This window comes from Acromyrmex echinatior, chromosome 1 (genome assembly GCF_024713525.1).
Source record: "Acromyrmex echinatior isolate Ae372 chromosome 1, ASM2471352v2, whole genome shotgun sequence".
NCBI classification, from domain to species: Eukaryota; Metazoa; Arthropoda; class Insecta; order Hymenoptera; family Formicidae; genus Acromyrmex; species Acromyrmex echinatior.
This window is the reverse complement of record NC_141852.1, coordinates 21,758,367-21,774,210: the sequence shown is the minus strand read 5'-3', so window position 1 is coordinate 21,774,210 and position 15,844 is coordinate 21,758,367. Positions and strand designations below refer to the sequence as shown.

The 15,844-nt window shown below is 31.6% G+C and overlaps 2 protein-coding genes across 2 annotated transcripts; both read right to left on the bottom strand.

Moving 5' to 3' along the window:
- Positions 1–546: 546 nt before the first annotated feature.
- Positions 547–9,332, bottom strand: LOC105152630 (salivary peroxidase/catechol oxidase). The gene is made up of 6 exons (XM_011067030.2): positions 9,099–9,332; positions 5,869–6,152; positions 5,004–5,459; positions 3,873–4,425; positions 2,106–3,204; positions 547–1,303 (listed from the first exon to the last, which is right to left on the bottom strand). The coding sequence occupies exons 2-6, from the start codon at positions 6,000–6,002 to the stop codon at positions 1,116–1,118; spliced, it is 2,430 nt and encodes an 809-aa protein (XP_011065332.1). The 5' UTR covers positions 6,003–6,152; positions 9,099–9,332; the 3' UTR covers positions 547–1,115.
- LOC105152658 (coiled-coil domain-containing protein 142) lies at positions 7,982–15,007 on the bottom strand. Its single transcript, XM_011067068.2, has 13 exons — positions 13,956–15,007; positions 13,635–13,855; positions 13,325–13,457; positions 13,072–13,217; positions 12,686–12,873; positions 12,394–12,585; positions 12,170–12,309; positions 11,472–11,756; positions 11,288–11,404; positions 10,823–10,976; positions 10,641–10,758; positions 10,323–10,510; positions 7,982–9,958 (listed from the first exon to the last, which is right to left on the bottom strand). The coding sequence occupies exons 1-13, from the start codon at positions 14,124–14,126 to the stop codon at positions 9,822–9,824; spliced, it is 2,190 nt and encodes a 729-aa protein (XP_011065370.1). The 5' UTR covers positions 14,127–15,007; the 3' UTR covers positions 7,982–9,821.
- Positions 15,008–15,844: the final 837 nt, after the last annotated feature.

The window sequence follows — 15,844 nt, the reverse complement described above, 5'->3', positions numbered from 1 at the left end:
CTTAACAGCATTTATAAAATAGGTTTTTATTAAATTCATTTTTAATAATTAATTTAAGATGGAAGACACTTTTTAGTTTGTTATATTTTTAAAGTTTTATTTTTATCTTTTGTTTAAGAAATATTGTTTAAAAACAAAGTGGTGGATCGGTATCGGCGACTTTCTTCTATATATATTTTAAAAATTCCTTTTTTCACTGTAAAAAAATTAATTAGATTCTCAATTTTTCGTGTAATTGACGGATAAAATTCGATTACCGGATTATTACGGATTTAAACCAGCAGTTATCAGACATATAATGTGTGACACCTGATATGTAGAGATATTCTTTATCAGATAAAAACAGATATATGTAAAATCTCCACATCTAAAACAGCTTTCAAGCTCATAATTCTTCACCGATTCTTGAAAGCAACTTTTAACTTCCCATTGCGTTACCTATCCCCTAATTCTTATGGCATTTCCCCGCGAAACACTCCACTCGATATTCTCGAATTAGAATAGTTATTATTATACAATTTAAAATGCAATCAATGAGAAACTAAATTTTTATAATTTTTTTATTTGCCGTGAAGAATACATATATAAGTCTGTATTCAGAACACGCTGTAATGAGCGCTGATAAAATATAGTTTGCATTATATGTATATACCTACTGTAGAATTTTAAAAATAAAAAACGCGCATTTGTATCAATAAAAGCGCGTTCTGAACACGAGTTACAATATAAAGTACAACATTAATTCGTTTACAAAATTAATTTGCATTAATTAATTTTTATTATATCATTAAATTACGTAAAATTTATTGTTATTATTATAAATATATAAAATTTAATATTTTTAAATATATTTTTTAAAATTATTTTTTCGATAGTTTGTATTATACATATAATCGCATCTGTGCGAAAATTGAATAATTAAGCAAAATTTATAAATAATTCATAAAAAATACATATTTGCTAATAACACAAATGAAATTATTTTGTAGTGAAGATACATCGAGAAATGTTCATTTTATAGTTGTTAAAATATCTGGACCACAGGTAAAAAATTTGCAAAATCCAATTAAACAAAATAATTTGTATCAGTCTGTGAAAATTAATTAACTCAAGCGCTACGATGATGTTAAATTATAATTTTCTTTCCATGGTGTAAAGGAAGGTCCTGGTATATCTTTGCATGATACCATAGAATTATCAGTGCCAGCAGAACGCATAACTTGTATCTGAGTCTGCGTGATTCCGTCAGAACAATCACATATTAATTTCGCCATCGAACTCTTGCGAATCTCCATGAGTTGATCTGAAATTTTTGTAAAATTTTTGTTACATTCTTGCGTTTTATTCTTTCTTAACTTAAAGTTAAGATTTTGACAGAATAAAATGTTTTATAAATTTCAAAAATCTGTTAACAAACTAATATTTAAGTAAAATTATATTTACTTTTTTAAAGGTACGTATTGTACATTTTATTCATTTCTTATATACATACACACACACATATATATATATACATGTATATATATATATGTGTGTATATAATGTGTATATAATATGTATATAATTAATATAAAAAATATATATCTAAGTCAACATTTTTAAAAATCAAGATTGTGATAATTGACGATTATTACATATATAATATTGGGTCATCTAAAAAGTATCCGCGGTTTTTTGTCACTAGATGGTGTTGATGGTCAACACATCTAGTGACAAAAAACCGCGGATACTTTTTAGATGACCCAATATATAATATATATAATTCTGAATTATTTTTTAGTAACACGAACAAATTCTATATTTATAGAATATAAATAATTCTATATTTATAGTATATTTTAGAAAAATATTTATTTTATAGAGAATTTTAATCTAATTTAAATTCCATATAAAAAAATAATACAATGTTTCTCAAAACAAAACATTTCAACTTCGAATCGCCTTAATTTGCACTTTGTAAGCGAAAAATAGTGCAATAGAATTTATATTAAACATACAAATGCTTAAACTAATTATTTTTTGTGCAATTAAAAAAACAAAATAATAAATTTTTTGTTAAGCCACTTTTAAAATTAAACTTTGTTACTCGCCAAAATTTATCGTACCTTCTGTGAAAGGATATGGCTGTTCGACAAATTCGTACCAGAAACGATCTCCCTTTTGCAAACGTACAAACTGATTAAGAATCAAGCACCTAAACGTGGGTCCGATTAAACTGTCTGATTCTGGTATTTCCGCTAAAGCGCCGGTATACAAATCCACATCATCCACGGTCTCATAGAGATCCGATATCTGTTTTAGAACTTGATGATCTAAGTAGTCTTCGAGGTCATCAAAAGTTTTCATCTTTCCCAGACCACAATATTCCCGCCATACAGTGTATCCTGGTAATCCATGATCCCGTCCCCGTTGAATATTCAATGACACCAAATCAAGGCCGCATGATACCGTAGAATTAGCCATGGGATCCTCAAAGAGGTGATTGGTCAGCTGCGAAGTTACGTGCGTAGAGTACCTCTGAATAACGTTGGTTGTGGCCGAGCTAACTGAACGTTTGATGCCATCCTCGGCGTAAAGACTATAGGGATTAAACAGCATTTTGTGTAGCTCTATGTAGGATGGTGTGTCCTTTTCAGCGTCCGTCATTCTCATCAATCCTGGTAGCAAAGTGTGAGCGAAACGAAAAACCGCAGTTGCAAAGTGATTGGCGATTGTTGGATCGTTCTCTAATTCGTCCGGACCGTGCATCCGCTTCTTGTAGCCCGACATAAGGGGCTTTAAGTCCTGCTCATTCATTCTTTTGTCGCCTACGATAATGGGCAGAAATTCGCGATAAGTAATGTGCTGCAACTGAGCTCCGACAATTCGTCGTGTTTCCTGATAGAGCGTCTCGTCGTTCCAAGCGGGATTGATCCTAGCCAATTCATTTGCGATTCTGTTATGCTGTCGCGCCCAAAGAAGGTGCATCGTGGTCAGGTGCAAATTCTCGTTCGCCCTGGCATCGCCCGCGGCAAAGCAATATCGGCCATGACGTCGCTCGGCTTCTCGATTGCAACCATCATTGAGATTCGTGCTCGGCGGCAGCAGAGTCCTATTGTCGGAAGTGTACTGCATCCTCAAACGACCACCGATGAATTCGCGCAGATTGTAAGCAGTCTTGTTATCGGAACCATAAATAGCCGAGCCATCAATGAAGGCGCTGACCTGGATGTAACGTTATATCTACAATCTCTTTCCAGTCTCAATCGCTTTTGGCGATCCGAATAATTTTTAAATCTATTTATATATCCTTATAAGACGCAATATTCTTAGAATGTCATGCTGAAAATAATATTCATAATATTCCAGGAATATTGTGTTTTTATAGAGAGATATAATAAATATTATACGTATATGAATAATTTTCAAATCTATGCTTCAAATTTATAATCCTTATTATATTAACTCTTCAAAATTGACGTCAAAATCTATGACAAAATTACTGACACTGGATCTGTGAGACCTATTTAATTTATATTGCCTAAAAGACACTAATTAATTTCAAGGAATCAAAATGATACACTTACAAAGAGAGCAACTAGAAAAGAATAAATACTAAATTTATTTTAATAACAATAATAAATTCGCAGATGTAACATAAAAAATATAATTGAGTATATCCAATAGACTCATCGTCAGATTCAAGAGAGTAACAAAAATTTCTCAATTTTATTAATTTTAAATTGGATATCTGTAAAAATTTATTTTTTCAGAAAGAATTTACTAATCTTTTAGTTCTCTTTTAGCAAGTAAAAGAAGCGATTGCAGGTTTGTTCTTTCAATCAAAAGTTCTGTTATTTGTAAATCAATTATATGAATATGTTTAGGATTACTTGATTGAGCTGTTCTCTAGGACCAAGTTTGCACTGCGGAGCCGGCGCCGATCTCACAAAGTCCATGCAGGTTTTGCCAGTCAGGTCATACACAGGATCACCGGTTGCCACTTGCACAGGAAAACACTCTGGATGTTGTCTTCCTAATGGCGAACAGCATGATATAGAACTTCCATTGACGCCCTGACTGAGCGCGGTCGCGGTAATGTCATGATCTAGGAACTGGCCGAATACTGCCAGCATCACCGTGAAGGACGGATTACTGCTGGGCGAAGGTTTGTGTACTTTTAGACTAACTTCCCTAGCGGAAGGCAATTCCTTTCCGGATCGTGCCTTTCGAGGCGATTCGATTCCGTCGGCGTAATCGGGTGGCAGGGCTCTTCGAAACGGCGTCATGCTGGCGCCCCAGTTTCTCGGCCGATTGCAGCTGCCATCAATAGTTCGATATTTGCCGGTTTTACAAGTGCGGTCGAAGTATCGTTTGCATACATTTTTCGGTAACCAGCCGCTGTCGAAGACAGTATCGATCGCCGATGGTCCGTCATGAGTGGATCTCAAATAAAAAAAATATCAATAAAATCCTTACTAAATATATTATGATTTTATATGATAATTTTATTCGCTAATAATAAGTAGATATTAATTGAAAAAAATATAGTTTCACATTATATTTATAAGTTACAATTGGGAAGTTATTGAAACTAGATGGAGCTGTTATTTTGTAATGAGTAGACAAAATGGAACAAATTAAATATTATACTATAGATTATAGATAAGTTTTTTATAATGAGATTTTTGAAAGAGTATGAAAATTGTCACTCTTTTTCAAGAAATGAAATATTTTCTCCATTCTTCTCTAAAAGTGGCCGTATTTTCACTCTCTTAGAGTGAGATTTCACTTCAAGAAATGCCATGCAAATCAATCAAATGCCGTTCTAATTTTTTTAAACGTTTTTTTTTTTTTTCACACAGTGCATGAAAATAACATTATATTCTGAATTCTAATGCGAATTATGATTGTTTAAAATAATCTTAACAATTTAATTTAAAGAGTTTAATAATATTTTTTCTTAAAAAAATTGAAGATCTTCGTCATATTTGTGACACTTTACAGAACAAAACAAATCTTACCTAATTTTCTCGATCATTTTCGTCGCCGCAATTTCGCCCACTGCTGCTAAAGCAAGAGCGCTAACGTTGGAACACGTGCTCACTGCGTGGCGATGTCTGGATTCAGGAGATGAAGGTAGCAACGGTGACTTCGCAGCGATTATATCCGCAGATAGACGATCTTTTATCGCCTGTTCGCCAGCTCGTAATCCCTGGGTGTATTCCAGTTGGCTGAGATGTTTTCTTGAGGTATTGATATTCTCTTTAGATATTAAGATAGAATTGGGCTCAGCTGTAGCACTAGCGGTGCTGCTGAAGGCTGCGTGCGAAATAGACTCAAGTGCCAGTCCTAATCTCAAGGCATTATCAGAAGATAAACTGTCAGAAGATGTTGCATTGTCGTTCCCAGGATTAGTGGAGTTGGTTTGGCTCATAGAGTAGCTGACGGATACCACTAAAGCCATGGTAAAAACCACTCTGTGAAATCGTGAAAAATCATGAATTATATTGAAAAATCTAATCGCTTAGTAATCTTAATTTCTCCAATGTGCGATATTTTTGGCATGTAATTTATTATCTTTTAGTAATCCGATCAATTCTTGCGTCTACTGATAGCTCGATGAAGATTAAAAATCTTATAATTGTTAGAATGAAATTTAAATTGCTAGATATTTATTTTTTATTTCTGCATCTTTCAAAGCAAGTTTATTGATTTAGCTGCAGTTTTTGTAAGTAAAATATGTATATAATTTATCCCTAATTAAATTTGAAAGTAAAAAATAAGAATTTGGATGTAATTTGATAATTATAATTTGGAAATTTCTATCTATTAGAAATTATTTAATTTATTTTTTTCGATCCTATTTTGAACACAACTCACACTTACATCAAGATACCGCAGACGCAGCATTGAAATTGTCGCAGTCGCGTTCTTCGAGTTCTTAAGAGGCTGGCGAACTCAATGTAATCGATCGAATCCGTAGATCTTCTTAGAGGCGTTCTTTCCGTAACACCGCGCATTTTCGTCGCACAAAAACACTTAAGTTAAATAGTATGCAGAATTCTGTCTTCAGTGACAGGCGAGGTTCCTTCTTGCTTAGCAATTTGATCCCTCTTATATGACTCACCTTGCACGACTAACACGTATGAGTGATTGATACGTACAGATACCTGAGTTTTTCCGGTGCCACATTTATAACGAATAATTATGATTAATTATGATTCTAGTAATTATACAATACTTCACCGTTAAACTTCACCCTCGTTTGGAGAAAACTCTATCGAAAATTTCTCAATGAGAGAAAACTAATATATTTAAAATAATTTTTAATCGAGAGATTTTCCTGAAATTTTAACGAGTCGCTGTCATTTAGAAGATTTTAGGCACAGGCTTATTTTTATATTTTTTCAAGATGGTTGAAGGAAAGCAAAATCCAATAAAGTTTTTAACCCAAGTGGATTATTTGGTTCACACGCTCGCGCAGGCAATCTGATTATATAAGGTGAATTGAGAATCGACAATCGAGAGTGAAACATGAGTTGCCTCACGTATTTTTATTTTGCGGTATAATACGAGTTTGCGTCTTAAAATGCAAACGATCATGCATCATAGAAATGATCTACAACAATATTGTGAGTGTCTTGTTGTTATCTTGCAGTCAGTATGAAAATATAATTACGAAATATAATGTAAAATAAAATAGTATAATAAATAGTTCATTAAACAATTTAACGGTATTTTATACATGTCGGAAGCAAAATTAAAATTGAAATGCATCTACAAGATAAATCGGAAAGTTGCTGAGATTAATATAATTATCAAAAAAATTATGTTATTTTTATTAATACATAATACACAAAAAATATACATTTATGAATTTGTAATAAAAACATAAAAATTCGAAAAGCTGGCTGATTGCATATGATTGAATAATGTGTGTTTGAAAGATTTCAGCATTGGCAATTATTTCAATGAAAGGAATTCACCTGGAAATTACTTTTTCAAAAATATAGTTGCAATTATTAATGTTAAAGCATATTTAACAGTTTTTAAAAGTACCTTAATTATCATGCAAGTACAGATAATTATCATTTCGAAAATATATCATTGAGTTATGCAATTAACTAAATTCGAGTTCCGCTGGTCCTTTTTTAATATTAATTTTAATACATGTGTGTGTGTGTGTGTGTGTGTGTGTGTGTGTGTGTGTGTCTTAATATTTATTTTTACAAGTTTATATACATATATAATGAAAAACATTTTATATCTGTATTAAAAACGACTCACTTATATTTTTATCAAAATTTTTGTGTTGAACTTTTAATATCCGAGCATTAATTTAATATAATGGTGTTAAATTAATATATGCAATATTTTTTAATGCTTAAATAACAAAATTTAAGAGCAAATAAACAAATAATATAAAAATAATATATTTTAAGATAAGGGAATAAAATACATATTAATTTAATTAACATATTATAAATGTTAATTTTATTGAAAAGAATATATATTTCCATTGTTTTATATTTATAAATTGTGTCGGTTACATTTTTGTGTTTATTTTTTTACATAATATTTGTGTTATTTTTTAATATATTCATCTAGTATTAAATGAACACAAATTAGGTTTTAACTAAACATTTTATATGAAAAATAATGTACCTGATCAAATTGCTCCATTTTGAGATAGGTATCTATATTTAGCTTTTATAATTCTGAATAAAAATCTGTCTTCTTTGTCATATCCACAGAAAATCAACGATAAAAAATATAAAGTCACAGATTTTATGTGACTTTATATCTCTTTAAGATAACTTGATAATTTCTTTTATGCGTAATATACAGGGTGGGCCATCTATTGGTACGTTTTTGAATTTCGTCGTATGGCAACACCGAACGAGCTACAGACCCGAAATTTTGACAGTTTATTAGTCATACCGTCCGCGGCACGAAACAACATGTTTTCTCTTGAAGAGCGTTTTGAAATTTTAAAAACTTATTTTCAAAGTCAGTGCTGTGTCGCCGAAACTGTACGAATTTTGAAAAGAAATATGGGTCGTGATAGAGCACCCACCGAAGGAGCTATACGCAAATTGGTGAGGAAAGTTCGTGAGAAAGGGATGTTAGTGGATGACATTATATTACGACTGTTTTGAGTGAAATTGGCGCCGAGGTAGTCCAAAATGTCATTAATAATTGGGGTGACCGAATGGCATACTGTAAGGCCAGTAGAGGGAGCCACATGAACGAAATCGTTTTTCATTCTTGACGCGGATACTTTTAGCTTCACAACAAAAAAAAAATTAATAAAAAATATCAATGTATGCTCATTTGATCGCATTTTTAAAAACGTACCAATAGATGGCCCACCCTGTATAAGTATGTGCGTACCCATATATTCTTGAATATAAATGCTCCTTGTGTACGTGTTTATTTCATGTATGCTTTAGATATGTATGTGTGTATGTATGTGTGTGTATACAGTTTTATAAACACTATACACACACACACACACACACACACACACACACACACACACACACACACACACACACACACACACATACACGCACGTACACACATGCTTGTAAGATTACGCGACAAATACTCATACTTACATAATACATACAGCACTCAACATACAAAAATTCTTCGTCTTCTCAAGAAAATTGTGCATTAAAGAAAGCACTAAATTATCAAGAGATAGCAGATACTCACAGATTCTAGGCTTTCATATTTTTTATTCCTATTAATTTTCTGTGGATGACAAAGGAGACATTTGTCCATAAAAACTATAACATCCCAAAACGGAGTAATTTGACCAAGTAAATTGTTTCCATATAAAACATACGAGATCCAATGAATAGACTATTTAAAACGCGTGAAATATATAAAATTTAATACAAATTTTCCACCTATGTGTGTGTATTTCTTAATTTGTGCACTATGTATTAATGAAACCGATATTTCTTCTGCAGTTTAATGATTAATTTATTTCATTTTGTTTATTCATTACACAAAAGAACAAATATTTGACTTTAGCAACTTCTCGATTGCACTTAGTCAATTTCCTGTATATATTTATATGCGTAATGTAACACTAAACACTATACCCCCAATATTATGTCAACGTTTCAGACTCTACATTGTATAAAGTTTTCATCAAGATTGATATTATTGTGGCAATAACACCGTGGCGACGACAATGAACGCAGACGTTTGACTGCTAGAGGCAGCAGACGATGCCGCGGTGTGTAATACCACACATCTTGTACCTATGTAACATAATACGCCGTCGTATTATAGAAAGGCTTCCGCCCTTTGTTGGGATTCTCGAGAACATAAATTTATATTGGCAACAAATGATCGTAATTTGCGCACATTATAGTGCATGATGAATTTTATTAACATACCAAATGAACATTGGAATATTCCGGTAGAAATTTAATACTATTTTGATTGATTTTTAAGCAGCTGTATTGATTTTTGTCTAATAATTAAGGAGGAAAATTGTTCATACTATGATACTAATCAAGATATAATGCTTTTCTCGCAATTCTGCACAGTAAAAAAGTAAGTACAAAATGAATTCTCTTCTAATGAAATCTGTAGCCCTATGTTATTTCCTGTTCCTATATTGTTGCTTTAGCAAATATAGAAATATTACTATAATATTGCATCAAAATTTTATGAAATATTGTAATCTTTCAAAATATTGCTGCAATGTTAGTGCAATATTTTATACTGTAGGAGTCGAACTCTTGTATTTAACAATTTATAAAATAATTTTGGGGAAAGAGAACGTGAGACATTTGACGATTTATTATTTACTTTCTTTATTCCATACAGCAAAAATTGTATCGCTTAGGAGCGCGCAATTCAAGCCACTGTTCTTGATTCGGAACGTACATTTCGGCTGGCATGCGTTCGAGACCTGGAGATTCAGGAGATCCACGCTCGTTCGTCCTTCGAGCTAAAACCGCACAAAAGCAGTGAAAAGAAGACTTATGCCCGTATTCATAGTCAGACTTTGTACTTAAGGCTTCCTTAAATTTATCTTTAGATGCTCAGCAGCCAATTAGAGTATCTGAAGATAAATTTAAGGAAGCCTTAAACATAAGGCCTGACTATGAATACGGACATTAAACTCTCCTTGATAAAGTAAAAAAAAGATTTAGATCCCTATCATTAATAAAAAAATTTTTAGAGATGTTACGAATCTCCTTGTAATAAGAAGAAAAAATACAACATTTTGATATTAATTTATTTGCGATTGAACCTCGTTGAAAATCGCAAATATCTTTAAGAAGTACAAATAAATTCCACATTTAATTTACCCAATCGTTTGCGCATAGCGATAGCTTCACCCGGGTGCCTCAACAGAAGCCGACCAACGCCTTCGCAACGACGTAGGACCTCGTTCTTCAACAAATGATTCCTGACGTTTTGCGAGATAATCGAACACTCTGTGACCCACGTCGATACGTATGCGAAATCCGTCAACAATTGTTGCGCACCGTACTCGCTAAAATTTTATTTTAATAAACAATGGAATGAAGGATATAGAAATGTTAACAAATAGAAAACGTAAATTTCGCTTCTGCATTGCTTCACGAATAGCTTCAACTGGGATATCGAGCAAATAAAAAATTTACCTGAACTTGATGCGATGCAGATAAATATAATCAAGCCATGCCTCGCACATTATTCGTAGAATCATGTTGGATGTTTCATGATCCTCTATCACTTCCAATACTGGCAGTAATACTTTTTCTACAATAATTTTAATCATATTATTTCATGATAATAATAGAATAATAACAGAAGAAACATATACCAAAATAAGTTTCCACATAAAGACTAGCCGCAATCGGAGATGTGCTGTTGTTTTTTCTCCAATAATTCGATTGTGGAAAACACATATGCAAATTCGCGAGGCTGATCACGCGACATATTTTGGCGAGCGTATCGATGCACTTAGCAGGGCAAATCTATAGAAATAAAAAAGTATAAAGTCAGTTTTATAAGCAGTAAGAAAGAGATCCAAAGATGATTATAAACATTATTATTCAAAAGAAATCTTTCCCGATTTTGAAGGTATGAAATTTATTTCAATAAAAATTTATCGTCTCTATCATAAGACTAATATTTGGAATTTTATCTACATGAAAGATGTTGATAACAAAATATTTAAGTTATTTGTGTTTAATTTATTCATGGCACAATCGGAAAGTCTTTACTCCAAAAATCATCTTTTCCATTCATTTAATTAAATGTCTGAAATTCAACTAGTACATTATACCTGAAGTAATTCAATGTTTGCCTTGACTTCAGAAACGATCTTTGCTCTCATCTTCGTGCACACATATACTTGAACGCTAATAGAATTCATGGACAATGCGGTTGTGTGATCAGCGAGCTAAAATCAATCGATAAAAAATGAATACAGTATTTTCCTTATAAAAAACATATTTAAAAAATAGTACCTTAAGATAAGATAACTCCTCGAGGCAGTTTACCACATCACCCTTGACTAAGAGAAAAAGCACGTCTAGATCCCAAGTGTGGGCTATAATCTTAGTCTCTTGAATGGCCCACAATCTCGCCGTGTGTACCGAATGATCCATCCTGTGCAACACAACAATCTGCTCCGACAATGGCAGTTCTACCAAGGGTGCTCCTATCACCCATTCGCCGCCCACCTCGCATTCGTTGCTGAGGGTGACCAGTAGTTGAAACAGCTCGACAAACATTTGACCGGTGTCAGTTCCCTACAAAAACATTAATTGGAATGGTTATTTGCATAAATATCTACTAAAAAAAAACAATTTTTTTCTAAAATTTAGTTAAATACGAAAATCAAAATAATTTTATTAAAATCATGAAAATAATTATGTAGAACATTCAAATTGATAGCAAACTTTTTGTAACATTATTCATCATGTTTAAATTTCCTATATAATTAATTTAATAATTCAACAAAATTATTTTCAGATGTGTACCTATTTAATTTTTTTTATATTTCAGCAAATTCTTCTTTCCATGTAGAAAACTTATTATTTTCCCTGCTTTTCTACTAATGATTTTTCTGTTATAACTATAACTTTTCTTCTATGTTTATTAATGCATTTTATTAAACATCTTTGAAATTCTAGATTGAAAGTTTTCTTTATAAAGTACCAACCTCTGTGGCTGACGGCTTCGAACGGCACTCGAAGGCCGAGGTGTAGGCTAATCTAAATGTCTGATCCCAAGCAGTGACAGTCGTATGATATCCGAGCGTATCGCATAAATTTTGTAGCGCTGATCTAACTGTAGGCGGGACTAAAGTTTTAAAGATAATAATACTTTTCCTCCAAAAACAAAATTAAAAATGAGAAATGATTTTAAATAGAAAGACATCCTTACTCTCATTCCCTTGAATAAATTGCCGCAACCAATCTTTGAGATGCTGAGCGCCATGGCTGTGATGAGTCGCAAGAGCTTCTCGTGACCACCACAATATTACATGATCTAAAATACTAGACAATGCACCCCATGCCACCTCTTGATAATAATTCTTTACTTTCTTTATCGCACTGCCTCTCAATTTTGTCTCGCCTAATGAAATTTTGAATGCATCGCTTTGATCATTTTATTACATTTTATTATAAATAATTTAACATTAAAAGATAAGTCTTTAAATCTATTTGGACTATACCTTTGCTAGTTTTCAAGGCGTCGGTGCCAAGCAATTGTGGTGATATTTCCTGCACGACGTTTAAGAGTCTAAGAATCTGCTCATTTTGCGTGTTCACGAGTGCCTGCACACTTTCAATATTTGATGCCTCCACTTCAGATGTCGAAGTCGCACTTGTGATTGGTGGCGTTAAATGCCTTGTAAGAGCGCTATAGTTTGAGAAAATTTATAACAAATATAACAGATTTAATTACATTGTAATTGTAAAAACAGTCCTGACAGTAGTTGGATACATAATATAAAAAAGATATAGAAATATGTAATAATAATTATATATAAAGATTTATTATTGCGATCAAAGTATAAGATTATACTTTGAAACAATAATAATACTGACGCAAACTGACCGATAGATTTCAATGCTAGAACTTTCTGAAACGTCTACATCGTTCGTTGTAGATACAGGCTCGATTTTTTCATGAGGTTCATAATTTGCCAGAAGACAGTCAATAAGTTCGTGACAAGATTCCTCTGCTCTATTCTTTGCTAATATCTAAAATTATTAATGTAATGCTGTTTTAAACTTAATCATATCTATTTTTAAAAAATATCAATTTTTGATTGCTAAAAGCTATACACATAATGAATTAGAATACTCACTTGTAATATTTTGGTAACGGAGAGTTTTTTCAAAGGCTCCAGCATAGATGGGCAATCATTGTAAAAGACATTGACAGATGAATCTGACACGTCTCGATTCATATTAAGAATTTTGTTGTAACTATTTACCAATCTGCAATTTGTCCATTATTTTGTTAAGGCATTTGATAATATTAGAAAATGTAAAAAAAATTCTATGGAAAAAATTAATTCTCTGATATCAAAAAGCAATTAAAATAAAGTAAAAATAAAATTGAAGCAATACATAATTATAATGCAATAGAAAGAATTATTTTCTTTTAACTTTTACCTAAATACTATTCTTATGTTCTCATCATTTTTGTAATCAACAATGTCGTTAATCAAATTTTGGACGAATTTTGCTATTATATTTAGTTTGCGCTTTAATACTATTGACAGATGATTTATTTTATATTTGTATATCGGATGACTGCTTAATTCTTCCGGATTGCACGTCAATTTATAACTTTCTATTAATTCCTCTAAACTATCAATCACTTCCTCAAACACCTGTAAAATACACGAAGCAATTAACTCCACATATCATCATTTTCTATCATTTTATATATTTATTGATAAGAAAAGAAAACATTTTTATTAGAAAGAAGACCTCTTGATCGCAAGTGCGAGCCTCTGCAGAATCCTCGATGATTAAAGCTATGCATCCTGCAAGTTTTCCCATTTTCTCGTCCAAAAGAGAAGCATCTATGAGCCATTTGTCGAGGGCACCATCAGAAAGAGGTAGCCACTTTGCGATGTTTGCTCTGTAATTAGTATCCATGCGTCGATGCGTTAATCACGCTAATGATGACCTTTAATGATATTTCTCCTTAGTTAGTGTTTAAAAGAAATTTCTTTTGTCATTTTTAAAATATTATTTTGAATCCTTTTTTCACCAGATTGCATTTTTAATACTTATTTAAAAATGTAATTCAATGTTAAAGAGCATAATTCAACATTTACTTATTTAGTTAATAATGCATTTCTTGTTTTGAACGCGATTTTATTCCTACACGATTGAGATCTCTTGAAGAATTTATGGATTACACATCACTTCTACGAAATCATACTGGGCAGTGAAAATGAATTATATATTGATTGATTGTGTAAAAATTGTAGTTATACACTAGTCGTAGAAAAATGATTTTAAAACGATTGTATAATAACAGATTTAATTATGCGGTCGGAATTATGTAATCGTTTCTTGGAAAAGATAGCTTTGTCCACGGTTTGCTAATTTGCTCGACATTTTATCTATTTTAGAGATGATATTAGCTATTGTCACTTTTAATGGGAATGGCAAGTGTTGTACCACGCGTTCTTAGTTGCCACGGATACGTTTGACGCATGGCAAAGATATCTATATACATCGATACATATATGTATACAAGTAGCCCGTTTTTACCACCTGTTTTTACCATCAAATTTCTAGGTTGATTCTGTTCATAACAATTTTGCCAAGCATCGAAATTTTACAACATTTATTTAATTTAATTATAATAATTTTTGAAATATTAAAATACAAACAAAAATTACGTTAAAATACTGTAAAGTTGCAAAATATGAATATAATATATTAATATATTGAACGTAACAGGTAAGTTTGGGGAGATGCTATTTGTATCATTCTATCCTCGTTTTACATCTAATGAACACAAACAAAATGACACAAATAGCGCAATAGCGATAGTCTTCTCGAATGTATTCAATGTATCGTATTATTTACATTTATATTTTGTAATTACATATATAATATATATAAGTATTAGGTGTTGGAATTAATTCGTAGCGTCTTTAAATGAAAGAATGTTATTTATTTCACATGAGCATTAAAAAATACATTAATGAAAGTACTTCCCATCACTTGTAAAACGCTACGAATTAATTCCAACACCTAATATATATATTAATTTGTATATATAATTTGTATATAAGATAATGAACAACCTGCGACATTTAACATATTACAATGTATTTTATGAGAAAATTACATTAATAGATTTACATTTATTAAATGTAAACATTCATCTGTAAGTTATCATTTCTAAATCCATTGAAGAGAGATGGCTTAATGTAAGCCGAAACATTCTTCTATTATTATAATTTTCTTATGAAACACATTGTAATTTGATAAGACAATAAACATCGAGTTTAGCTTATTGCTCTTTATAATTGAATAAGTTTTAGATATTCATAGTCAATTCTTATATTTAAGACCGTCTTAAGTTCTGTTTTGAGATGTCACGAACCAATCGGAGGGTCGCATTAGCGTTTTAAGACATTATTTAAGATGGTCTTAAAATAAGAATTGACTATGAATGTCGGACTAAATATTAATTCGCTATAAGCTTTATATAGACACTTATTTTCAAATAATTAGCATATCATACAAAATACATATATTTATAAAGTTCTTCATCTAAGTAATGAATTTAAAGAAATGAAAAGATCTCAATTTCACAATTTTCCATCTTTCTCTGTAAAAAACGAAAAAAATAA

Coding starts and splice junctions, on each gene's coding strand:
- LOC105152658 (XM_011067068.2), bottom strand. CDS start 14,126: ATGGATACTAATTACAGAGCAAACATCGCAAAGTGGCTACCTCTTTCT. Junction 13,218..13,324: donor CCGTTACCAAAATATTACAA/GTGAGTATTCTA, acceptor TAATAATTTTAG/ATATTAGCAAAGAATAGAGC. Junction 11,757..12,169: donor CGAAGCCGTCAGCCACAGAG/GTTGGTACTTTA, acceptor ATGTTTTTGTAG/GGAACTGACACCGGTCAAAT.
- LOC105152630 (XM_011067030.2), bottom strand. CDS start 6,002: ATGCGCGGTGTTACGGAAAGAACGCCTCTAAGAAGATCTACGGATTCG. Junction 5,460..5,868: donor TGCGTCTGCGGTATCTTGAT/GTAAGTGTGAGT, acceptor ACGATTTCACAG/AGTGGTTTTTACCATGGCTT. Junction 1,304..2,105: donor GCCATATCCTTTCACAGAAG/GTACGATAAATT, acceptor CAAAAATTTCAG/ATCAACTCATGGAGATTCGC.